This window comes from Corylus avellana, chromosome 1 (genome assembly GCF_965113065.1).
Source record: "Corylus avellana chromosome 1, dhCorAvel1.hap1.2, whole genome shotgun sequence".
Classification (NCBI taxonomy): domain Eukaryota; kingdom Viridiplantae; phylum Streptophyta; class Magnoliopsida; order Fagales; family Betulaceae; genus Corylus; species Corylus avellana.
Window position 1 is genome coordinate 27,132,036 of NC_142490.1, and position 27,280 is coordinate 27,159,315.

General features: G+C 37.0%; 2 protein-coding genes across 3 annotated transcripts in view; one reads left to right on the plus strand and one right to left on the minus strand.

The window, feature by feature from the left end:
• The window catches only part of LOC132171389 (protein CHUP1, chloroplastic-like), a gene marked incomplete in the record, with an annotated part of 5,129 nt that extends 816 nt beyond the window's left edge, over positions 1–4,313 (minus strand). The window contains 6 exon segments of the mRNA XM_088510672.1: positions 1–90; positions 284–395; positions 509–690; positions 1,218–1,349; positions 1,675–2,619; positions 3,151–4,313. Coding sequence (XP_088366798.1) covers positions 1–90; positions 284–395; positions 509–690; positions 1,218–1,349; positions 1,675–2,619; positions 3,151–3,912 — 2,223 coding nt within the window.
• A 5,580-nt stretch (positions 4,314–9,893) lies between these two features.
• Positions 9,894–27,004, plus strand: EMB2279 (pentatricopeptide (PPR) repeat-containing protein). Of its 2 annotated transcripts, none has more exons than XM_059581654.2 (10): positions 9,894–10,068; positions 10,180–11,434; positions 12,568–12,759; positions 16,164–16,245; positions 16,368–16,559; positions 19,182–19,295; positions 21,059–21,149; positions 21,227–21,384; positions 24,427–24,858; positions 26,564–27,004. In XM_059581654.2, the coding sequence occupies exons 2-10, from the start codon at positions 10,251–10,253 to the stop codon at positions 26,945–26,947; spliced, it is 2,829 nt and encodes a 942-aa protein (XP_059437637.2). In that variant the 5' UTR covers positions 9,894–10,068; positions 10,180–10,250; the 3' UTR covers positions 26,948–27,004. The 2 variants fall into 2 exon arrangements, with proteins under 2 accessions (XP_059437637.2, XP_059437638.2); XM_059581655.2 differs by having other exon boundaries at positions 10,185–11,434.
• Positions 27,005–27,280: the final 276 nt, after the last annotated feature.

Below are 27,280 nucleotides of genomic sequence, written 5' to 3' on the forward strand. Positions count from 1 at the left end.
AGGATCTTTTTCCAGAGCTGCCTTTGACTGAAGTTCCATTGCTGCCCTCTTCATGTACATCTTTGCCAACTTGACTGAGCCAAACTTTATCTGTAACATAAGTGGTTCAATCAATTGCCAAGTGTAGTCACTCAAAGTATTCTATAAGAGGTAGCAATAAATGGAACCCATGTATTCTTACAAGCCTGAAGCCTAAGCATGCTAGAATAGTCAGGACCCGATTTACAGAATTTCTCTGCACACTATATGATCTCTAAACAATGAAAAGCATTATCAGGTTTACCTTGCTTATAATACCATTATCAAGTATCCAATCTGTGGGAATGTGAAATTCTTTGCAATTACGCATCAACGAATCCCTCGTTCGGAGAAGGTTATAAACAATGCGCTCCATCCTAATAGTGTGAAATGTTAACAAGTTGGCATTTATAATATATTGGAATCCTAGGAAAAGAATGATTTCCGGAAAACCAATATAAATTCAGAGAAGAAAATATCAGATTCTTACTTCTCAGACAAGACAACCATTTTCTTTAGTGCAATGTCACAAGGCAGTCGGGGATCATCCTCATAAGACAACACTTCAGACTCCAATTTCTTAAGATCTCGATACCCAAATGCTGCTTCTCGCAATGTGTCAGCTTTCTTTTCTGGCCAATCGAAGTGCTTTAGGACGGCCCTTTCGTCCACCTTCAAGAAGGAAGCAAACAGAGAATCCACATAACTGTTATCTACATTATAACATAAATAATATAACAACAATCTTGAACGATCCCAAGAAACTAAACCCAAAAATGTTAACTTCAAAAGTAAAATTCTCAACTCAACTAAGCCTTAATCCCAACTAATTTGGGTTGGTTGGTTACATGATTCTTTTACACACGGGACATGATAAACGTTATCATGCTGGCTGTCAACCTCCTTTATTCTAGCTTGGGACTGACTATGCAGAAAAGACATGATGCCAACGGATGACAAGATTGTAGAGATTATTTCTAGTAATCAATATCAAAAGCTATTTAGTTATACAGATGTTGCCTAATGCATTGTCTTTGAATTTGTTTATCCTTCGCATACATATGCCTGTATAGTCACATCCCCATAGGCTTTTAAACCAAATAAACTAGAGAAAGAGCAGATGAAATTTTTTAAGACTTCCAGGAACAAAAATTATGAAATTAAAATAGTTATTATGGGAGTAACAGTGATCTACTTACAAGAAAGCAAAGTTCATCATCTAGCCACTTCACGAATGCCACAACATCTTCGATATTCTGATAAACTGCATGATTCACCTCACTTATCAATGAATTTACAAATTCCCCTTGAGTCTCAACATCTGCTTTTATCTACATTACAAAAGATAAATACACTTCAATAAGGATATGAACCAGGTTATGTACTAAACAAACAAATATTAAAGCTATGAAACTGTACATATCATTTGTGCTTCATATAATAGGCAAGAAGATAGGAGAAGAAAATTTCACTTCTCAATTAGCAACTTCAATCATGCTACAAGATAAGTTTTTATCACTTCCCAGCAGTTAAGAAGGGAATCTTAATTTGAAAACAACTTTGGAGTTATTATCATTTATCAAATTAAACTCCTTCAATGGCCATATAAATAAATATTCTAACTGAAGAAAGAATAAGAAAAGAGTGAACACTTACAGCAAGCAAATGTGAGGATCGGTTCTCAATTTCTCCAATCATGCTACTACGAACATTTGCGACATCTGGGGCATCACAGATTCCACCATTTGAAGAATCCTTTCTAGAATCTCTCTTCATGAGTGAATGGTAAAACTCGACTACTTGGGGGGCTCGCTTGACCACTCCTGTAGTACTCCTCACTGCAAACTTGGGAGGTGGTGGGGGAGGTGGAGGTGGTGGCGGAGGCAGTGGAATTAGAACAGAACCTTCTTCCTTAGGTCCACTAGAAATGGAACATGAAGGCCTTGGAGGAGGATTTGGGATACGCAAAGCCCTTTTCTCAACATCTAAAGAAGATGAAATTTTATTAGCTTCTTGGAAGTTTCTAAAAACTTGTGGTCTATGAACCATACCCAAATCATATTTTTGAGAGGCTAATGGCTCTACTTCCTTTTCCATATCTTTTATACATACAAAACAATCAGACTGCCTTCTCGCACTTGGTATCAGCTCTTCTTCACAGCATTTGGATCCACTGATAGAGTGTCTTCTCCTAGGACTTCTGACTTCCTCCAAATCAACCCAGTTTTTATCTACAAGACCATCTGGGCATTCGACATTTGGCAACTCTTCATCACTAATCGGCCATTTCTTTAACTTCTTTATCAGGTTTGATCTCTTTGCACTACTACATTCTAAGTACTCATTGCTTAGACAAGACAACGAGCCAACGGATTCACCACTCCTCTCAATTGAATGGGGACTAGACGACTTATCAGAACTCACTGTTGAGCATGAATTGCGCAACTCGGTTCTTAAACACGAATTCACCCACCTCAAGTAAGCAAGCTCCTCGACCTCATTCAATCTGCTTATCTGTAGTGCTTCAACTTGTTTGCACAAATCTTCATTTGTGTGTCTTAGCAAAGATGCTTCAGCTTTAATTTTTGCAACAATGTCGCTCTGATAATTATCAAGAAGGCAGAGAGTACAGTTACAAAACAAAGCAAACCAGATTAACACAGTTAATGTTTAGACTGTGGGAGGAAAATAAATTAAGGCTTAGCCAGTCCAATGTATTCATCAAACTCACTACCTATTTATTCGCTGAAGAATTATTAGGAGCATAAAATAAAGAATAAGTCCGCCATTGAAACTACATAAGATATTTTCTATCATTTGATGTTATCCATTTATGAAAAACGAACAAGTCATCTGAAGAAGGACAAATAGCACTGTACGCGTATAAACTAGGAGACGTAGCTAAGTTACACTAAAACAATTAGAAATTATTTCTCTCCGGGTCCTCAATCATCTAAACTAGGATAAATAGCAAAACTAAATCGATTAGAAGAAAAAAAAAAAAAAAAAAAAAAAAAAAGGTTCTTTCTTTGTGTCAATGAAATAAAAATTCTAACATTTTCTCAGTAACCAAACAGACAAAGTAACTGACCACCAAATATATACATTACAAAGAACAGTTGCCGAGAATACCTCGGAAGCCTTAGCAACAGAAGCCAACTGAGACTCCATAGAAGCAAGTCTGCAAGCAAGGTTCCTCTTTTCAAGCTGTAGCTCCTTGTTCAGGCGCCTCAACTCCACAACCTCCATTTCATGGCCTTGCGATGACAATGCTATCGAACTCTCATTGTCTTCTCCCTTGGAAACCTCCGAAATCGAAGTTAGCGCTGAAATCTGCTCCAAAAGGCTTGTTTTCTCTGCTTCAAACAACCCCATTTTCCGAACAAGATCATCTAGTTCACTATTCTTCACTTCTAGTTCCCTTTCAAGGTCCAAAACTTTTGGATTTCTATTACATTCTGAAATCCCAGCTTGTAGCTTGAATTCTCTTTCCTTCGATTCTTGCAGCAGGCTTCTCAGATGATCTAGCTCTATAAACAAATCGCGCGAAGACTGCCTCCGGTGCGTCTGGTACGCCTGCGGGTGGACTTGGCTGGGATTCGCCGAGCACGACAAGTCGCCGATTAGCGACCGCTTGACGCGTGAGTGGGAAGGCACAAATGGGTTCTTCTGGTTCGCGCCGTCGGAGCCGGTAAGCGGCTGCTTCTTGGCTTGGACCGTCGCCTGCTGCGCCTGCGCTTTCTTGTCGCCCGAGAAGCCCTTCACAATCTGAGACCCCCACCGCAACCTTGAAGGGTTGCTATTGCCTTTGCTGTTTTGAGGCTTTGGTATCTGATTTTGATCGGCAAATTTCGGCGCTTTCGCCCGATTCACTGATGGGTTTGATTCTCTCATTGTTGAAAGCAAACAAAAATCGTAGCTTTTCGGAATCGGAACACCTAACAGAAAACTGTTTGTGCAATCCGAAAAACTATCCAACAGAAACCATCAGATTTTTATTCCCCCAGATGCAAATACAGACAAATAAGTAAACATTCACACATTCAGTAATGAAGGGTTCTTTCAGAAAAAGCCCTTTTCGTTGTTTGATCTCTTCTACACTATTTAAGCATTTGAGGAAAAGGGTGTTGCCTGTTGGCTAAAAAGTGCGCTTTCCATAATTAAAGAAGAAAATGGCTTAAAACAGGGGATTTTGTGGAGGGTGGGGGGTTTTGAAGTGGGGGAGGTGGAGCTGGTGATTGTTCTTTGAATGGGAAAGTGTGATGACGGCTCCAATTCCAAGATCATAGTGCATTTGACGAGAGAAATGGCAGCTTTAGCTTTATTGCAAAACATTTTGAATTTTTGAAATTTGAATGTGGCCTTTGCCACTGGAAGAGACAACGGTCGTATTGTGTGCCTGGCCCCACAACGCACGTTTGGGGAATATGGTCCCAGATGAAGGCCATTTTCGTCAAATGAGTAGTAAATCGTCTCGCAAATATATGAGAAAATGCAACTTCCCTCGCTGACTTTTTGTCTCTTTCGCTTTCGCACCCTCATAAATGACATAGAGAGACGAAATTGCCCTTCCATTTGTAGGAAGACAAATTTCAGTCCCATCGCCATCGGGTACCCGGGCAAAAGGCACATAACCGTCCCTGGCCAAATGACATTTCTGCGGAGAACGGGAAAATTAATAAGTTTATAACAAATCTCAGTCAAAACTAATAAAACGAATGGTTCAATTCCATATCCATTCTTAGGGGTGGGTATGTTCGAAAAAGTCATTATCTGTTGGTTAACTGCATTTATTGGTTAAATCGGTTAATTCACCTATAGCATTTTGATAAGAAAATATTTTAAAAATTTTGGTTAATTTCGGTCGGTTTATCAGTTAACTGTGTGCCTTTTTAATTGAGTTAATGTTATTTTTAAATGAGCTAGAAATTGGTTGTTTTGGGGGCTCACATTTTGTTTTTTTGGGCTAAGAAGTCTAAAAATAACTTATTGAATACGTTTTTTTGGGCTAAGATCATTCTTGGGGCCTAAATTAAATAACAAATTTTATGTACAGGCTTGGAGCTTTAACGAAGGTAAAGAGCTTTAACAAGTGTAAAGTTCTTTATGTTCTCATGGTTTTAAATTAGTATGCAGTTCACAAATTGGTTACAAGCTTTAATGAATGCTAACTATGTATTTTCACATATATTTTCAGAAAGAACTTCGAATAATAGATAAACAATTTGAAACTTTTGGTTTAATGGAAAATTACAGGATATAAAATTGATTATCTACATAGAACCTACAAAAATATGGGTAGATTCAGACAATCCCAAACCTACCAGTTCGGTTTGGTTAATCGATAAAAATAATTTTATACCAATTAACCGAACCGAACCGACGTCGGTATAAAAAATTCATATTGATTTTTGAACCACAAAAATCGGTTGACAATTAATTTCGGTTCAGCCGTCGTCGGTAGGTGGTCGGTAATCGGTAAGCGGTTAATTTGCGGACCATTCTCGTGGCCAACCTGAAAAAAGGGCAAATTGTGCAGACTGATTAAGTTCAGAGGCAACACAGAGAGCTTGAACCAGAACATAGATTAACCAAATTCCCCAGGTCTTTGGGCAAACTAGAAAGCCAAGGGCATCCCAAGAGTTTCAATGTGTTTTACAATACGATGAGTGACACATAGGATTGACTAAATTGTGTGTGTCTAATGATTTGTCACTTGGCAAAACGGTGTGTTTTAGAATAGATTGATGGATGCTACGGAATTGGAGAAAAATGTATCGAAAGGGTTTAAGACGCCTATTCGATAAACTTAAGGAGTTAAAAGTGAACAAAATTAAAAAATAAAAATAAAGTTGAGGGTTTTATTAGTTTTTACAAGTTGACTCATGAATTTATTATAGATTTACCTTTTTTTTAGTGAGTTATTTTATCTTCCTTTTTCTAATGTTTAGATAAAAAAAAAAAAAAAGGTAGTTCAATCGGCTGGGATCACGCCTAATGAAGCGGAGATCACTAGTTAGAATCTCCTTCCCCCCTTCTTGTGCGGACATGTCAAAAAAAAAAAAAATGGAAAATTTCACTTAACAATAACCTCTTTAAGTCCAAAAATTCTCAATTTAATATATCAAACTTTTAATTTTTTGCAATATTACCCCTCTATTAGGCTTTTCTTTTGAATTCTGTCAAAATTTCCCAATACTTTCCTTTTTTCTTTTTTCTTTTTTTTTTCCTACTATAAAACAATAAAATAAAAAATTGAAAAGATTTAGGTGTGAGTATTTTTACAAATTTTGTTAAATCCTGACAAACGCTAAAATGTTTGCATTTTTTTAAAAAAATATAAAATAGACTCCAAATACACCTAGGGGGAGGTGAATAGGTGTTTATCACAAAATTTGCATAATTAAAAATAGGGAAAACTTCACTGAAAACCCCTGAACTTCCACCCGATTTGATAAAACCCCCATAAACTTCAAAATCTCTCAATTTAGTCCCATGAACTTTCAATTGCTCTCAGTTTGGACCCCTTCGTCAGATTTTAAACGTTACATGACATTTATACCCCTGACTTTTGTATAAAATTCCAACTTCCAAAACGTTTTTTTTATTATTATTATTATTTAAAAACAAAAAAAACAAAAATCATGGATATTTTGGTCTTTTTTGTATTTTTAATGGCTAAAATTGACGGAGGGGTCCAAATTGAAAGTAATTAAAAGTTTAGAAAACTAAATTGAGAGATTTTGAAGTTTAGGGGGTATTTCAAAACGGGTGGAAGTTCGGAGGTCTTCAGTGAAGTTTCTCCTTAAAAATATGAAGCATGCAATCATTCACCAAATATAATAGAAAGCAGTAAATCAATCAGACACAAATATTTTGTGATAAAAAGGAAACATTTTATAAATCTCTCTAAAAGTAAAACCTCTCCGGAAGAGCCAAACACAGGAAATCACTAAAAGAAAATCCAGATTACAGACACAAAGACACTTACAACCCTCTGTAAGATCAACAAGCTTCTTGCTTGTCCTTTAGCTCGACAATCTTCTTGAAGTGATTCTCCTTTATCAAATCCTCTAATAGACTTCTTATTTTTTTATGAACAAATTGGCTTTTCAAACAAAACAACACTTTAAGAGAAAATAGCTCTAAAGCTTTGAATACAGATAATTCTCTCTTAGCACAATATGAAATTTTGTCTCTCTGTTGCTCTAAAGAGTCCTATATATTAAGCAACTACGAATTAGATTTCCTTGCTGAAGTAGAAAACCTCATAATGAAAAATCTATAGTAGTGTTAGGATGGCTAACGGTTTCGTTCGAACAAAACTAAGGTTTTATAGAAGTCTAAGCTGAAGATGGAAAACCCCCTAATGCGGCAACAACATGCTTCCATTCGGACGGAGGTGACTTCCGTTCTGACGTGGCTTCACTCGTTCGAATGGACTTGTGAACATGCAGCAAACAAAGCTCTTAGTTTTTACTATGTAACTCATCACATTCAGACGGACAGCGAACGTGCAGCCAACGGAGCTCTCGGGTTTACTAACGTAATGCAGACGTTCGGACACAAGTGAACGCTCTTGCAAACGAAGCTTTAACCAAGAAAAAATTACAGTTTCGGACACCAAATTAGTCAACCTAAAAACTATGGAAAATTACAGTTTACCCCATAAAGTTGATAGCGTTTTTCAATTTGAACACCAAAGTTTCAATTTTTGCAATCCACCCCCACAAAGTTCCAATTTTTTTTTTCAATTCGATCAATATTATCCCAAAATTCCCATATTGCCCCTAATTTTTATTTTTATAATTTTTATTTTTTTTTTTAAAAAAAAAAACAAATTTGAGGGTGCAAAAATGGTTAGATGGTCAAGCCACCCTGATTTTTTTTTTAAAAAAAAATTTATAAAAAAATAAAAAAATAAAAATTAGGGGTAATATGGGAAGTTTTAGATACAATTGGTCAAATTGCAAAAAATTGGAACTTTGGGGGGGTGGATTGCAAAAATTGAAACTTTGGTGTTCGAATTGAAAAACACTGTCAACTTTGAGGGAGTAAACTGTAATTTTTCCTAAAAACTAATAGAAATAAAAATAAAAGTAGAAGAGAAAGATTATTTATCAAATACTAAGGGCCTGTTTGGGATTACGTGGCCTAAAAATGCTTTTAACACTAAAAAAATCCGTTTGAAGAAAAAATTACTCATTTGGTAAAAAAATTAAAAGCACTTTTAAGTGTCCAAAAAGCCTAAAAATGGCCAAAACACATTTTTAACAAAATCTTAAAAATAAAGCTTTTACTCAAAAGCTTTATTTCTCAAAAGCAATCTCAAGCGCTCTAAGTCTATTTGAGGCTTTGGTTTTTTGTTATATGTATCTTTTAAGCTTTTGGATTCTTTGCTGGCAGAGAAAAGAAAGAAATAAAAATAAGAAAGTTGGTACACGAAGAGAGAAAATCGAAAAGAAAGGAAAGAGTCGAATTGTGGAAGAACAAAGAAAGCTCTAAAGAAACTATAATGGGTGAGAAAAAAAATGTAAAAATGTGGCATGTCATGTTTTGAGGGACTATTCTATATTCTTTTAGCTTTCAGGGGATGGATTTTTGGTTAAACGCTCATTTCCCCTTATGATTTAAAGACTTTATTTTTTTCTACCTTGGTTGCAATTCATATTGTAAATGGAATCTCACTTATGGTTTAAAACGAAAATTGTACTTCCATTCAAAATTCGTCTATAAAATTGACAGAAGTTCCCGTCAACCCAATAAAAAATTGACATGTGGTCATAGGAGGGCCCCGATATCAACAAAAGAATCAAGGGACTCTAGGAGGCCCCAATAATCAACAACCGACGGCAGAGAAAGACCCAAGAATATATCTTTGAATTCCCATGAATGTATTTACTAATCATCTAAGTAAATTAGGGAACTCTTGTAAGGCTCAGCTACTTTGCTGCCAAAGAATCTAAGCAAGGGCCATCCGCAGGTTCAAGGACATACATCTTAAAATTTTCATGGATAGATTTACTAATCATTAAAGAAAATTGGGAGATTTCTATAGGATCTAGTAAGTACCCACCTAAGAATAAGGCCCACTCTCAATATCAAGCCTAACCAGTTTGTGACCTAATGGGCTTAAGCCACCATGACCCCTCCAACCAGGGACGAAGCCATCTTTGAGTTTGGAGGGACCCATGACCAAAATGTTTTTAGGGAAGGACCAATTGGTAAAAAATACATTTTATTTTATTTTATTTTATTTTTTGCCTTAAAAATGTTTTTTTCTTGTAATTTGGGGGGGAGGGACTAGGCCACTGCCAGTTCTCCCTAAATCCGTCTTTGCCTCCAGCAAACTCCAGAATAATGCATACAATTTCGTTCTTCTACACATTATCAATTTATCATTAATACTCTCATTAAGAGGGAAATCTCATTCTCACCCTCTATTGACTTGGGCGTCGGAGTCTCTCCGGTAATCTATGGCCGACGAGCTTCTAATGTTTTCTTAATTTTTTGCATATGAAGCTCTTCCCAGAAAGGTGGCCTAAAGCCGCTGTGGTCTTCCGTACATTAACAATTATTATTTAATCATTAGTTCCACCGGTCGAGTATCACTTTTTTAATTGACATAAACTTAAGAAAATAAATATGAAAATCTCAAACAATCTGAATCACCCTCTCCAACATTAGCATGGATGGAATGATAACACATTATTTGAGAACTATCTCATGAGGAAAACATTTGGTTGTAGCATTTTGGTGAAGAGAAAAACTCATAATTTTGTGTAAACGTGGATTTATATGCAAAATATAAATTAATAAAATTTTGAGCAATTATCGGTGCACTGTGCACGTGCAAACGCACGTGTGTTGTGGTGCTCTGAGCTGCAAATGTGCAATCCGCAAACTCGTCACTCTCCGGGTTCATGACTGCAAAGCTAACCGACTCCCCATCACATCTTTGATCTTTCTAATATCTCTTTTGTTCTCAGAGTAACGGATTTCACGGTTTTTGGAGCGTGGAACAAGTTTCCTTGTAGCCAAACGGGCACTGTAAGTTATAGTGTGCTGCTCTTTACAGTCCTCTTAAAATATTGAATTCGGTTTACTTTTGTTGTTTCCTCTATGTTTTTTTGTGTTCATAGCAGTTGTTTCTCTTTGTAGCTCAGCAAGGTTCTGGAAAGTTAGTAGGGATGGTTTGTGGTGGTTCTGAAATTGTGGGGGTTTGAACTGAAATGGTGGGGTTAATTATGACAAATGGTCAAATGGGTGTCTCTTACTTTGAAAGAAATACTATCTTTGTTTCAAATTATGCCTGCAATTCGTTTTGTTCATATGGATTTTTGATTCCTCGGAGACCCATTTTTCCCATTGGTTTAAATGTGACGAAGAATGAGAAGATTCATGTTCATGGTGTCAAAATACAGAATTCCCGAACAATTAGTGCTTTGTTGAAGGGAGAATCCGACAATCGGTTGGTCCGCGGTGACCTTCTCGAGAAAGAGGTTGAGTTTAAGCCCTCATTCGATGAGTATTTGAAGACTATGGAGTCGGTTAGGGTCAGTAGGGACAAAAAACAAGCTAATAATTCAAAAAAGCGGAGGATGAATGATAATCCAGTAGATAAGGATCTTTTCAGGACACCACCAATGGAAGGAGGTGAAGAGAAAGTAAAATTGAAGGAGTTTGAGGGGGTTTTGGATCAAGATAAGGTGTTAAAAGTTGTAGAAGAAGAAGGGCTCTCTAAAAATGCACTTGGAATCATGGGCAAAGAAAGCCGGCTAAGAGGTAAACTTAACTACAAAGGTCAAGTAAGTACAGAATTAATGGATGGGATTGATGCCAAAGAAGGAAACGTAAACACAAAAATAAATAAGAAGCCCGGGAGAGAGATAACAAAGGGAATATTCTCGAAACACCAGACTAGTAGCATGGAACAAGAATCGGAATACTCCAACCTGTACAGAAGTACAAAGGCTTATAATGCACAGGGAAGCTCAAGGGCATTGGCTCCTGTTCAAAGCAAACGCCACAGTAGCCACATCGAAGGGAAACATGTTTATGATGCTGGTTCTGTGGGCATGTTGAGAAAGAAGGGGACTGGTATTAGCCAACGAGATCACACATCATTTCGGAAAACCTTTAACGAAGAGAAAATTGGTGTTCGAAGAGATAAGGAATTGCATGGTGGACTTGAGAGGAAATACATCCAAGTTGAAGAAGTTACTACTAATGAATTCGTGCATAATAATGGAAAATTAACTAGAAGCCGTAAGGCTTTCTCTGAAAGAGCTGATGATTATGGTTCAGAGGTGGAAAGAGCTGCATTCAAAACTTTTGATGAATTCAATGATGTCATGGACAAGCCACGAGTTTCACGGGTAGAAATGGAAGATAGAATCCAGAAGCTAGCATATCGGTCTGCACTCTATCTTCTTTTCTTCCTAGTGTCCCTAATTATGAACAAATTATCTCATTTAACACTGCTTTGACATTATAATTAGTAATCAACAAATAAGGTAAAATTTTATTCAGAAGCCTATGGGATTATATGTATTTTACATCATGATTAGATGCACAATATGTTCAAGAACTTTTGGTATGTCTTGTAGTTTGGTTATAATTCCCTCTAGTTGGACTTCAACCAGTATGCAACAGAATGTTGTATAGGAACAGGGTTGGCCTTTTGTTTGATAATGTGGTCCATCATGCATGACTCTCTCATATGCTATGTCACTTCTATTAATCATCTGTATTGTGTGCACCTATGAGCTTCAATCTATTTGGACTAATTTCACAAATTTTCTGTGATTTCCTTACATCACGGATTGGAGTTTTGGTCAACAATATTATGGTGGCATGAATTAAGAAAGAAGAGGTTTTTATTTTTTATAATTTATTATAGGTAAGCTTTATTAACCAAAATCAAAGAATACAAAACAAGCACGGGATACAAACAAAACAAACCAGGATGCAAGGCCTAAATCAAAGCGCCTAGCACATCAAAGCCAGACCAACAGCCTAATGACTAAAGAAAGAAGAGTTAAGAATGCTAATTTAGAACTGTTCAGAGCAAATTTTGTGCTGTTATAATACCTTTCTTATTTTGGTAAACAATATTTCGGTGGTATGATTATGTATACTAAGTTTGTTTAGTAATCTGGTCCATTATCTAAATTGATAGATTATATGGAAATAAACCTTTTGGGCAACGAAAAGGAATTTTTTTCTCTTTTTCCTTTTTTTTGAAAGAAAAATGTATGTTAAGATTTCATTAGTTGTTTACAGAAAATATGCTGTTTCAAAGCTTGATTTCAGAAAGATACCATCATAAGTTTGTGAAACAGTGTTCTGTGCTTTTGTACCCTCAGGAAGAATTCTTTCCTTAAAATGATTACTGATAACATTTTGGCAGCTTTGCTTGTCATGTCTTGTATCAGTTTTTATCTTCCTTTATGTGATTTACTAATATTAATATCTCATATGTAGTGCTAATTTATCATAATTTGAGATTGTCATGATTGTTGATGTTAAAGTAGCTTTTTTTAACAGGTTGAATGGTGCAGACATAGACATGCCTGAGTGGATGTTTGCTAAGACAATGCGAAGTGCGAGGATCAGATTCTCAGATCATTCTATATTGAGGGTTATCCAGATATTGGGAAAACTGGGAAATTGGAGGCGGGTGCTACAAGTCATTGAGTGGCTTCAAATGCGTGAGCGCTTCAAATCCCACAAGCTCAGGTATTCTCTTCCCTTTTTTCTTCTTCATTCTAATGAACATTGCATTTGTTATTAAAGCATTCGAGTAATGAATTTGTTGTACATTTCAGTGATTCTGAAAGGTACCACAATTTCATTGAGCTAAAACCTTCCCTTGAATATTCTTTTTTTGATAAAAAAAAAAAAAAAAAGTGTTCCCTTGAATATTCAAAGTATATTGTTTCATATTACTTATCACAAAAATACTATTATTGTTTAAAATCATTTTATAGGTTACATATAAATGTTTCAGCAAAATTTCAAGATAACTTGTTGCAATTGGACTATTTATCTCTAGATCTCTAGGAGAAAAAGAGCCAATCCTTGTATTCCATGCATCAATGACATTATTGTCAAGATTGCATCTTTATCAGTTATGCAATTTCTTATATTTGGAATAAGTGATTACCATATAATAGTGATATGCTATTGTGATTGATGTGGGTATGGGGTATAGAGGAATAAAATGGAAGTGGTCAGGGTGGGACTGATGGTTGTGTGGTTTGTAGCCGTATGTGGCATTACTGCCAACAATGTCAGATTAGGCCATGATAGTTGTTGCCGTGGTGTTAGGATTTTGGTCTTGGTTGTCAATGTCATTGTAGCATAGACCTTGAGTAGTGATGGAGAAGGTGTAACACTCTACCTTAATGATACACAATATTGTCCGCTTTTGGCTCCCACAAACCAGACTTCCCAGGAGGTCACCCATCCTGGTACTACTCTAGCAGAAGCACGCTTAACTGCGGAGTTCTGATGGGATCATGACCATCACGGCTTTAAAACGCGTTGTTGTCATTAAGGGTGTAGTATACATTTAAGCACATCTTCATCTCCATACCTAGGCGATGTGGGACGTCACAATCACCCCCTCTTAGGACCCAGCGTCCCTGCTGGCGACCCTCATGGGATTAGCCCATTCTTGGCGTCCGTCCCAGCAAGTGTCCGCTAGCGATCTTCATGGGCTTGTACACGCTCCTCCTATCGCAGGCTGGGCAATGACTCTGATATCATTTATAACACCCCACCTCAATGACACACAATATTGTCCGCTTTTAGCTTCCTCAAACTAGACTTCTCAGGAGGCCACCCATCCTGGTACTACTCCAGCAGAAACACGCTTAACTGCGGAGTTCTAATGGGATCATGACCATCACGGCTTTAAAACGCGTTGTTGTCATTAAGGGTGCGGTATACATTTAAGCACATCCTCATCTCCATACCCAGACGATGTGGGACGTCACAGAAGGTGTCAGTGATAATTCATCTGGCCGATGTCCTCACAGATTTATGAGGAGAAACCATTTTTAACTTCTTGTTCCAACCAATTTGTGGCCCTTAGGAGCTTCTAAAGTAGTTGATCTTGATCAAACTTTTTTCTTTTTAAAGTCTTTTTTGTGGCCTTTTAAGGCAAAAGTGACATCAACGCTTCTTGACTACAATGCCAAACACCCTCAAACGGTTGTCTGAAGTGCATGTACTTGTGGATTCATGCAGGAATGTTACTCATGCTTCTGCGAGTTTCTTAATCTTTATGTCTCTGGAGTTATGATGGTACTTTTTTTCTTAAATGTTGTCAAGATATCAAAGTAAAAATTCTTAACTGAAATTAAGCATTTATTAAAGCTCCTGTAGTTACAAAAAGGTGCTTGTCTGTTTTTAGTTAATGAGCTTATGCAGGAGTTAAGACCTTGACAATATCTAATACAAGGTCAATAATACGAGGCAATATGGTTTAAATAACTAACTTACAAGTTATCTACAATTTTGCTTGAATTTTATAATTTCTTCCACCATTGGTATATTTGTGATGCGCAAAAAGTACAATTGATGAAGTACACAATATGATGATAGTATCTACTTTTGTGTTTAAATTTCATTTGATATGATTGATTATTTTGCTTCCCATTTAAGTATTGATTTGTTTACTTATCAAAAAATTATTTTGCTTCCCATTGATAATTTCATTAAATTTGTTTCTATGGATTTTAAGAAATTAAATAGCCTACAAAGGTTTTAGAACTTTAGACCACTACCTTCATGCATTTGGACAATGCTCTAACTATTTTTTTGATAAGTAATAAACCAATCTTATTGAAAGCATAAGGCACCACCACTAAGTACACATGAAGTATATAAAATGAACCACCTAACTAGAAATAGCAAAACGAATAAGAAAGTCATTAAAACTAATTGACAAAGGAGACACATACGCTGCCATCCAAAGATACAAAGTTTCGAAGAACAAAGATGTTATTTCCCCCAACGACCTCTCCCTATCCTCGAAATTTCTATCATTCCTTTCCCTCCATAAACACCAAAATAAGCACGTAGGCACCATTTTCCACACCGCAACACTCAGCCTTCCCGAATTCCACCAACAGTCATATAGATCAACAACACATCTAGGCATAACTCAGAACATCCCAAAACGACTAAAAAGAAACTCCAACTAGCAGAAGCCACATCGCAATGAAGAACAAGGTGGTCCACAAACTCCCCATTCCTCTTACACATGCAACATCTGTCCATCACAATGACGTGCGACCTCCTAAGATATCCAAGGTGAGGATTTTGCCAAGAGCCGCCGACCACGCAAAAAAAGGCCGCCCTCGAAGGATTTTGCCAAGAGCATGACAATCCTCTAATTATTTGATCTAACAAGCTAAATAGATTGCTATTTTTATTTTTTAAGACATTTTTGATTATGTAGTATCAATCTTTCTTTTGGAAATGGTAATACATTGCATGAAAAAGATTGCTTTTTTAATTTGATCAAGTACGTGTTTGCACTTTGTGCTTTGTGTATAGGCTACATGAGGCCTTTGTGCTCAAGGCTTGAGTTTTTAACAACAATGGAAAAAAAGGTCCATAGAGCTGTTAACCTAGTAAATTGGTCATTTTTCAGGCCACTGAAATTAAACTTGATTCATGGGGTTCATTGTTGGCCTTCTTGTCCAAGTACTATTTCTAGTGTAGTTGCCTTTGGTGATCTTGAGATTTTTCTCATCACAGTATAATGTATGAGAGTGAAGGATGTGTAATGGTGCAACAATGTCAGAGAATGAGTAAAAAGTTCAGGCCATGATTTCTAAATGCCTACTTGGGTCATGTATCATTTGGATCACTTCTGCCTTTGTTCAATTATTTACTATACATGGGAACTGCTAAACCCTTATATGAAACAACAAGGATAAGTTTTTGTCATCTATGGTTGCAAGACTTGTAAGAAAGACATTTTCACTAATAGCTTCCTTATTTATAGAAGTAAAAGTTCTTATAATTTACATATCACCCGAAAATTCTTTTGCCTCTTGAATGACTTAAGAAGATCATTGTCATTATGCATAAGTATGTTTTGACTGCATGCCCTCTTCATTTTGTAGATTCATATACACGACTGCACTTGATGTAATTGGAAAGGCAAATAGACCAGTGGAGGCACTCAATGTCTTTCATTCAATGCAGGTAATATGCATTTATTTTCAGTGTGTATAGCATGCTTTTTGCTTGTGCAATACACCTTGTGAGGAGCCAAAGAGGAAGGTTTGACGGAACGATAATATATTTTCTCTTTCATTCCTCTCCAGCAACACATGTCTTCGTATCCGGACCTAGTCGCTTATCATTGTATTGCTGTTTCTCTTGGACAAGCGGGGTATTTGAAGGAACTCTTTGATGTGATTGATAGCATGCGATCTACTCCCAAGAAGAAGTTCAAAACCGAGGCACTTGGGAAATGGGACCCACGGTTGGAACCAGATATTGTCGTTTACAATGCGGTGAGTAATGCTTGGTAGAAATCCATATGCAGAAGATAATGGTCTATAATTGCCTCCATAATTTGTTATTATAAGACGCCTAAATGTATCAGAGGTTTTACACATTTTTGAATCTCAATATTCTTGTCCTTAGAGCTTTTCCAGATTAGATAACCAGCGTGATTGGATACTTTCTATACCTGCTAGATAACATTTTTGAAGACAGAAATTAATTTGTTTTGTCAAAACAAGTCACTCTGAGCAATGGGGACAAGGAAGAAGCTTTATTAGGATTTTTTTTTTTTTTTAAAAAAAATATTTTTGAAACTTTAGTCAATAAATTAGAGCAGCTTGACTTTCTTTGCAGCTTTTAAGCCCCTTTTTATTATTAGTAAGATAGGGTGCTTGAGCATTCCTAGGCAACGGTTTTAGAGAATTTGGAATGGGGTCAGATTTTTCGGTTTTTGTTATTGGGATTCTTTTTTAATTTTTTTATTATGGGTTTAATTATATTTGGCCAAGATAGATTAGGAGCCAAGTTGGCTGATGGTTAAAAGTAGCTTGTTGTATGCAGTAGTGTCTTGATCGTTGGTATTATGAATCTGTTTGGAGTTTAGTACTCTTTGTTGGCCGAGAACTTGGTTTTTAGGCCAATCCTTGTGGATTAGGGATCTTTTCTTTTTTTTCTTTTTTTTTTTTTTTTTTTTTTTTTTTTTCTTTTTATTTCTTGCTTGTTTATTAAAATGGATCTCTGATCCTACATCAATAAGGTTCTTTGATTTCCCATCCCATGTTCAATATAAACAGAAGAATTATATTTCATGTGTTTGGGATGATCTGAAGAGGTGATCGGTTGTCCCTGCAACTTATATAGTTCTACCACATTGGAGGTAAGAAATGTAATGATTCGGCAATGTTCTTGTGTGTGTGTAATTGTATGTATATGAGAACAGCAGACAGATTCTGGATTCTTCTGTCGAATGAATATTTGGACTAAGGACAGTATTGCTAGGTTGACATGTAATCAGATGCAGGTAGTGGATTGCTTCATGCATCTGTTTATTTAGAGTCTCATTTCTTGTCAATGGATATCCTTTGGGGATTTTTTAGCCGCCACAGGGGCCTTAGTCAAGCTGACATTCTCACCTTTGTTATTTAATTAGGTGATGGTAGAGCTTATTAGGCTGTAGCGTGGAGGAAAGTGGTTTTTGGCCTTTCAAGCAGGACTCTCAAGGCAGGGATATTTAAGATGTTGCTCCTGCTTTTGGTGGATGATAAGGAGCAGTTACATTATTTGCATCATTTATTGCTTTGCTTTGAGGCAGTTTGGGACAGAGAGTAAATATAGGAAAATCGAGCTTGTGCCTATTGGAGAGGTAGGAGACATGAATGTTTGACTGAGATCTTGGATTTTATGATAGGTTCGTCCTAAGTATATCTGTCAGCATTTGAGCTCCGCTTTTGTAGCATTCTCTTGTTTGTATCCTATCATTTAGAACTTGAGATGAGGCTGGCAGGTTGGGAGAGGCAATACCTTCCAGAGAGAAAGAAGTTTATTTTGACTGAAAGTGTCTTCTCTAGTTTGCTTATCTCATTTATGCCTTTGTTCACCATCTTTTATTTGATTGCAGATCAACTAGAGAAACAGTAAGAGAGTTTTCTTGGGGCGTTCTTTGATGATTTTAAAGCTCAGTGTGCTCTCTAGATCAAGTTGGTTTATGTCAAGGAATTTGAGGCTATTTAATTAAGCTCTTTTCGGTAAATGGTTGTGGTTTAACATGATGGTTTTTGGAGGTGTGTGGTAAGAGTATGGTTAGTGGGTAGAGGGCTGGACCAGCTGACAAGGGTGGTTGTCATATGGGATAGTTTTGTGGGAGGGACAAAAACAAGTTGGATATCAAGGTTCATTTGTCCAAAATAGGTAAAGGTCAGTCAGTCCAACTTTGGAGTGATATTTTGTGTGCAGATACACATTTTAAATGTGTTTTTTCAGATGTCTTAGATATTGAATAGGATAAGGATGATAAAAACACATCTGAAAAAACATTGAAAAACACATTTGAAAAAGCTGATTGGTGTGAGTGCTTTGTTCATAAAGCTGATTGGTGTGAGTGCTTTGTTCATTCCATCTTTTGTTATTTTTTCCCTTTGCTTGGGAGATTTGTTTGACTGTATTTTCTATATTTGGTGTGTCATTGGTCCTTCCATCTTCGGTGGTTGAGTTGTTTTCAGGTTGGTGTGAGTGCTTTGTTCATAAAGCTGATTGGTTCTTTTGAAGAGTTGTTCCCTTGTGTTTGATTTGTTGTTCCATGGTTAGAGAAGAAAGCTTTTACTGTTGAAGGGGTGGGTATATCTGTGGTGAGGTTGAGCTCACCATTTGCGTCTTTTCTAGGCATGGATAATGTACTCTGCGTATGGTTGTCATTTCTCTTTTGTGGGTTTATTGATTCCTTGCTTTTCTAATTTCCACCATTACATATAAGATGCTTCTCTCTTCTAACTCATGGCCCAAACCCCTTCACATTCTAAATGAATTGCTTTACTTATCGAGAAATCGTTTTGTTTAATATATATATATATATATATATATATATATATATATATATATATATATATTGTCTTATATTTCTTTTCTTTATGTAGGTCCTAAATGCTTGTGTTCAGCGGAAACAATGGGAAGGAGCATTTTGGGTTTTGCAGCAGTTAAAGCAACAAGGGCAACATCCTTCTTCTACAACATATGGACTTGTCATGGAGGTAATAGCTGCCTCTTGTTTGTTTCTTGCTGCCCATTATTTTACTATTATATTAACAATTTGAATTCTGGTATGGAATTTACTTCATTTGTTCTGATAGTTGTTCTACTATTTTTTATTTGAATTGTAACAACCATTTGAAAAGTTTAAAAAGTTATAAACAATTGCAGACATCCAAAGTTTTGAGTCAAAATTACACATATGCCATTTTTTTTTTTTTGATAAGTAAATGTAATATATAGCAAAAACGCAAAGGGGCGCAACCCACTTACACGGGAGGTATAAATAGAGAGCGCCTAAGAGGAAGAGAAATGAAAAAGAAAATCAGAAAAGCTAATCTCTAAAGGAGCTAGCCAAGCGGCCGTCCAAGAGTAAAGAGTGAAGAGGAAAAAATGGGTCAATTCCTCTATAGTCCTAGTGGAATTATCAAAACATCTAGCATTTCTTTCATTCCATATACACCACATAAGACACAGATGGATCATCTTCTACACAACTGCGCTACGGGATCGACCTCCAGACCACCAACTCTCGAACAAGTCTCTCACCCTGCAAGGCATGACCCAATGCAAGCCAAACCGAATAAAAATCGAATGCCAAAGAGCACTTGCAAGCTCACAGTGGAGAAGAAGATGATCGACTGTCTCTCCGGACTTCTTGCACATACAACACCACTCCATAACCACTATATTCCTCTTACACAAAGTATCATGTGTCAAGATTTTGCCTAGAGCCGCTGTCCACCCAAAAAAAGCCACTCGCATAGGAGCTTTAGTGCGCCAAATGCTCTTCCAAGGAAACACCTCTTGATTGGAGTGGGACAAAGCCTTGTAGAGCGACTTAACCTCAAACTTTCCTTTCTTGGACGAAATCCAGCTCATACGATCTGCCACTCCTATGGAAATCTTGCAAGAATACAACCGATCAAAGAGAGGAAAAACCATATCCATCTCCCAATCTTGAACGGGCCGAACAAAAATGACATTCCATTCAATTCTCCCACTCCTCCAAGTAAAATTATCCTTCACCCAACTCTCCCACTCCTTCAAAATCACACATATGCCATTTTAAAGGATCATAATGAAATATCCTAATGAGACTTCAGATTGTGGCTCATGCTAACCTTTCATAATATACTTTTGGTTTCATATTTATGTTTTTAATTTCGTAATTGGCTTCAGAACATAAAGGGGAAACTTATTTAACTGTAATTGAGTTAAAGTCATAGCCTTCAATCGATGTTCAAATTTCTCGAGTGTAATTTGATGTGGCAACAATAGCCTAAGGTTCATAAAATATGTGACTCAATTCTTCAACGGGAGAAATATTGTTAAATCATCACTTGTCCTAAAAGCTTAAACTAATAGGAAGAAATAAATTTAATCATTTAATTATATTCTAACACTACTCCCTCTCACGCATGGGATCAACTTCATTTTAACAGGTGAAGCCTAACACGTGAAATATTTAATTTAAATGGGTAGTGAATTGACGGAATTCAGGACCTTGGACTCTAATACCATATTAAATCACCACTTGTCCTAAAATCTTAAGCTAATAGGAAGAGATTAATTTAATCATTTAATTATATTCTAACAAATATATATATACATTTTCTGTCTAAAGTTCATATGTCATATTTTTTTAGGATTTATGAAACGGGTAATGGGTTGCTTGTTATTTTGTGGATTGTCCTGAATATCCCTTTTAATTTGCGATTGTTAACCAGGAAACTCTATACCTGAGTGTTTTTCACTTGAGCAGGTGATGTTTGCATGTGGCAAGTACAACTTGGTTCATGATTTTTTCAGAAAATTGAAGAAATCTTCTATTCCAAATGCTTTAACATATAAAGGTACTTTATTTAGCTTCTTTTCTTTTAAATAGTATTGTCTATAGTGTCATTATGACAACGACTTCTATTATACACAGTTCTTGTGAATACACTTTGGCAAGAAGGTAAAACCGATGAGGCTGTGTCTGCCGTTCAAGACATGGAAAGACGAGGGATAGTAGGTTCTGCAGCTCTTTATTATGACCTTGCTCGCTGTCTTTGTAGTGCTGGAAGGTGCCAAGAAGCATTAGAACAGGTTCTTTTTGTTTTGCTTCATCTTACTTTTTCACATTTTTATTTGTAGATTTCCTATGTATTTAAGTTTTGTTAGGCTGGTATGTCAACTTGCATTAGTGGATAACATTCCTATTTTTGAGAAGTAAAGCAATCTTATTAAATTGTAGAGGGGCATAACCCAAGTAAACAAGGAGAATACAAGAGAAACACCCACTTAGGGAGAAGATGCATATTTCATATTCTCAAAAATCATTGTTTTAGGGTTTCATGTGAGTTTACTCACCTTGGGCATAGTAATCCTCTACAAAATCTCCCTTGAAGTGCTCGGTTCCCTCATCTGCAATGTATTTTATCATTAATTGGGCGTCTAAATCCTAAACCCTAGTCTAGCACTTAACTCTGAAGTTTTCTACATTCTGCCAAGTACCATTAGAACGTTGTCTGAACAATGCTCAAACAGTTCACACCATTAGAACGGTTTTACCGTTCTAATGATTCACACAGCATTAGAGCAATACACTATTTATTGTCTTCTACCTCCAAAAAATCTCACTTTTTTCCTCCTACAAGTTCCCCAGTGGCTTTAAAGCCTTCAAAGATGCTTCCTTTTCCTCCTTTAACACTGTTAAGGACCTCAAAACGAGATCTTTTACAATAGAAATCCAAAAGTTACCAACTTTCCTTCCTTTCCATTTCCTTTCACCAACCACACTCCAAGATATCCTAAATCTACTCATCACTGTACTCCTACCTTAAGGACAATCTCATTACAGGGCCTAAAACTCGATCTTGGTCTCATCCATCCAAGATATGATATACCATCTACCAAAACTTAAGGTTTTTCATTGAATAACCTTTGCTTTTTCTCACCACACCACAACTCTAACATATACACACAATAAACACTACCATAAATCACAACTTCAGCATGCATAAACGAAATAGACCAAAGAAAAGAAGGGAGGGAGGGGGGAGGAGGTGTTAAGCTCCTTGAAGATTTGAAGCTCAAACCTCCAAAAACCTCTCTTTTGGCTCTTTCTCTCTTCTTCACTCACTTTCTCTCTTGTTGGTGGCTTTGGACGAGTGAAATGGGTGTTAGGGTTTATCATGGGGTTTAAATAGAGCTCTCTCCCGTGTTTGCAAGTTTTGGACTTAATCAAAATCGCATGACAATGGCACCTTTAGAATGGTCTTTGAGTCGTTTAAACGATAGGGTTTCAATTTATCCTACTTGACTTTTTGTGCATACTGTTCGAATGGTCCAGCTCTCTTGTTCAAATGGTAGGGTTTCCTGTTATCCTACGTGGCTTCCCGCACATATCGTCCACTCTCTCTCATTTGAATGGTATTGAACCATATTTCACCAAATGTTCCCAAATTTTGTTTTCCTCCATTTTTTTGGGTTCATGCCTAATTGCTACCTTTACTATTGTCTCTTATTAATCTCTTAAGCCTTTATTAAGGAGTTCTCAATCTTAGGTTAAAATGGGGGTATTACACTTGTTTTCGTGGCAATAAGAGCAATAAAAGATGTGTTGAGACTTCTTTCAAACTTACTGCGAGCATGGAACTCATGAAAAGCATTTATTTCATCTTTTTTTAGAACCTCCTAACTAGACTGGGAAAAACCATCGGGGCCCGAGGCCTTATTGCCGTTAAGTGCTTTCAGCATCTCTATCACCTCACTCTCCTCAAAAGCTCTTTCCAACCACAAAGCCTCGTCCTCATCAACAGAGTTAGTGGTAGGAACATATCTAGCTTCAGCCTCGAGTGAATTGTTCTGAATAAAGATGAGTGTAGAACTGCTATATATGCTCACTAATCTCTGTAGCGTTTGAAGAAACGGAGTTGTTGATCCCTATCCACGTTATTGATAGAACTTCATTTGAGTGCATGGGCTGTACACTTGCATGAATGTATTAAGTTCATAGAGTTAAGGCAGCTGAATGACATGCTTTGAAGCACATGGTGAATTATCTTTGTTTTTGCTTGTTCTTCACAGCTTTCACCAATGTTTACCCCGTAGATGTTAGTTGTTATCACTAAAATCAATACTAAAATGTTTACCCCGTAGATGTTAGCTGTTATCGCTAAAATCAATACCAAGGCAAACAAGTCTTATATCTGAACGACTTAGGCTTGGAAATGCAATTCTTTTTCATCATTGAGCTCTAGGCATAGACCTTGAATTGATAGGCTTCATCTGCATTAACTTTTTAGATCATTCTGCATATTCTGTTTGTTCACAATATTCTGAATTGATAGATAGAAAATACGGAGGCTCATTATCACGAAAGTGTCACTAGGAGAATATGTAAGACCTAAGACATTTCATAGCAAAATCTTTACTGTTAAATTGTACTTGGGGTTACATCATGGTTAAGTAGACATCATTGTCCTGGCCATTGATGAACCATTCTCTAATCTATATGACATTTGTACTGTCATATTCCTTTATCCACTTACTGAAGTGGTTCCTTTGTATTATTGCTTCTGCAAAGTGTGCATGCCCTAACTCCTACACAAAGTAAATAATATTTGGACTAGAGCATTGCCTGTGGATCAAGCAATTTAGTGATGTTTTTCTTCTTCTCTTTTTTTTTTTTTGGGTAATGCTCAAGATGAATGAATATCCCATCTGCTTCTCCACTCCACATAATAAATTGAGAGCAATGTAGCATATAATGGTGGACCTCGGCAGTTTTCCTGCCCAGTACAACATTCCTACAGTGATGTATGATACTCCTTTTGGCCCCTTTCTTGGGATTGGCATATGGTAGTTTAAGGTAGCCTATCATATATGGCTCACCTGTCCAATGATGTGATTCAAAGGTCACGCTGCTTTGCTGTCCCAGATATCAACAAAAGTCATGCATGCGAGAGCCCCAGCTAATAATTTTTTTGGCAGCCATAGAGAGAAAGTATAGGGATGGTTACAATAATCACATCTTGCTGAGCTACTTTCCTCGACTGTACATTCTATTCTGTATATAATTTAATTCTATTTATGGGTTATGGCTAAGCAGCTTGATTGCATATTGCATATTAATTATTTTTTCAGATCGAGAAGATATGCAAAGTTGCTAATAAGCCTCTAGTGGTGACTTACACCGGCTTAATTCAAGCTTGTTTTGACTCTGGAAACATTCAAGATGGAGCATACGTTTTCAATAAAATGCAGAACTTTTGCTCCCCAAATCTTGTTACATATAATGTAATGCTGAAAGCTTACCTAGCACATGGGATGTTTGATGAAGCAAGTGAACTGTTCCACAAGATGTCAGAAGATGGGAACCATATCAGCAGGAAATCTGATTACAGGGTTCGAGTAATACCAGATATCTACACATTCAACACCATGTTAGATGCATGCATTGCAGACAAGAGGTGGGATGATTTTGAGAATATTTACAGAAGGATGCTGCACCATGGGTATCACTTCAATGCAAAACGCCATCTTCGAATGATATTGGATGCTTCTAGAGCTGGAAAGGTACTGCTCGTCTCCATCTCTTATTTTTCATCATGGCATAATTTACTATCTAGTGCTTGTTTTGATATCTTATGGAAAGGAAATTTTTGTATCTGCTATAGTATTTATCCATTGGAGCAAAAAGAACAGTTTGCACGAATGGCAAAAAAACAAATAAATAAATGTTTCAGAAATCTTGAAATGGTCCTTTATGTCCAAATTATTTTGACCAAGTTCAGATGCTATTGTAAGCAGGGTTAATGTTCATTAAATGCTATGCAGGGGACAGGAAGTAATTACATTTTCATGGGATAGCTAGATGTTCCATCATTTGTAATGGAAGGGCCTAAACTTTGTTTTGGGTTATGTTTGACTAAATTTTATAGTTATAGCTCAAGATGTTCCCCTGGTATACAAACATGCACACCCACACCACTAGCAGGGGTGGGCACCAACTCGGTTGGAGATGGAAATGCCCATTCTAGCTTCTATCTTTGCTGGAGTCGGAACAGTTGGAAAACTTCCGACATCACCTCTGACGGAGGTGATTTCCCAGCCGCTTCAGCCTTCGAAAGTTCAGAGGTAGAGTTGATCAGAATAGTTTGTGCTGAGGTCGAAGACGAAGATATCTTCATAGATCGTGTTTGCCTTCAACGAAGACAACGAAGATCTCTTTGTCTTTGTCATCATCTTCGTTGAAGAAGAAGAGATCTCGGTTTTCTTCAAATGAAGATGACGAATATTTCTTCGTCGCTGTCGTCTTCATCTAGATTCAAGATCTTTCTGGGAATGGGAGTAGGGTTTCGTCTGACGAAGAGATTTCTGGGAGGGGGAGTCTGGAAGATTCAATAGAGCTCAAAAAGAGAGAGAGAGAGAACAGGCCTCAAAACGGCACAGGCGCAGTAGGGTTTCGGAGGAATTTACAGCCTCTTCAGAATGACACTGTTTTGGACTTTATTCAAAACGACATCGTTTTATATTCACTTTCTTTTCTTTTCTTTTTTTGGTCTGGTTGGGTTGGAAAAAGTCAAAAATCTGAAAGAGTTTCTGACGCCAACTCCAACCTTTGTCGAAAATCTAAAGCCAAATCCAACGCTGCCTCTGCCTACCATTGGAAGCTGAGCTGCACACGTTGTAACTGGGTTGACGGTCGGAGAATCAGTGGTTTGCACAGCCTTAACCCACACATGCAGAGATGCACATGCACACACCTGCCTCTGCCTACCATTGGAAGCTGAGCTGCACAGGTTTTAACTGGGTTGACGGTCGGAGAATCAGTGGTTTGCACAGCCTTAACCCACACATGCAGAGATGCACATGCACACACATACATGTTCCTTTTTCTCTCTTTTTTTCTTGTACTGCCCTCCAAGCCTAAGGTCATCATCCACCCCGTTTTATCATCCCTCGTCTAATCAGCTCGATCTATTCCGGACTTCTTAGTGACTTGCAAAGCACTTGGGCATTCTAGAAAAATATCCTTTCAGCCATATTAGACCAGAACAAGATCTGTAATTGTGTCTCTCCATGTATGTGCTGGCTCAAAAACCTTTTAGTCATATCATAACAGAATTGTTTTTAGCATCTTCAGTCCTCTGTCTCTAGCAGATAATTTTTTTTTTTTAACTCTATTACTTTTGTGCTTATAATTTTAGAATTCCTATATATATATATATATATATATATATATATATTCTCACTGGTGGGAACCATGAATGCTTGACAGAGAAAGTTGCTGGAAACAACTTGGATTCACTTGGCTGAGGCAGATAGGACTCCACCACCTCCTCTCATCAAAGAAAGGTTTTCCATAAAGCTAGAGAATGATGACTATATTTCTGCTGTCTCATGCATTACTAGTCACCCCATGAAGGAGTTGCAGGCATTCTCCAAGGTGGCGTGGCTGAATTTCTTCAAGGAAAACGCCCACAGATTTCGGAATGATGCTCTGTTTCGGTTAATACATGAGGTTAGCATACTTATTAACACAAGTGAATCGCCAAACCCAGTGCTTGTGAATCTGATTTCAGCTTGTAAGGAGTTTTGTAGGACTCATATGACATTAGCTGAGATTAAACAACTAGAAACATTCAAACTGAATTTGCTCTAAACTGGCATTTCTACTTCTTAGAATGATTCATTATATCTCAACCCCCCCGCGCCCCAATCCCCCCCCCCCCAAAAAAAAAAAAAAACCATATATTTAAAAAAAATTGAAAAAGAGGATTTATGAGTTTTTCCAACTTTATGGGAATACAATGGATAATTGAAAGTGGTTTGTATAGCATTCGGAAATTGAGATAAAATGATTCATTATATCTTGACACCTCGAAAATTAGCCAAATTAGCTCGTTGGACCTTCCTATGTATAATTGTTATTGCCACTTAATGTTTTGTGGTTTAGACTTTGAGTAATTGTTGCGCGCTCAAGTGCAGGCTATCG

Bases quoted from the DNA above. Each gene is read 5' to 3' on its own strand.
- EMB2279 (XM_059581654.2), top strand. From the start codon at position 10,251: ATGGTGGGGTTAATTATGACAAATGGTCAAATGGGTGTCTCTTACTTT. The intron at 11,435-12,567 runs GTCTGCACTCTA...TTTTTTTAACAG, and splicing joins ATCCAGAAGCTAGCATATCG to GTTGAATGGTGCAGACATAG. The intron at 12,760-16,163 runs GTATTCTCTTCC...TTCATTTTGTAG, and splicing joins TTCAAATCCCACAAGCTCAG to ATTCATATACACGACTGCAC.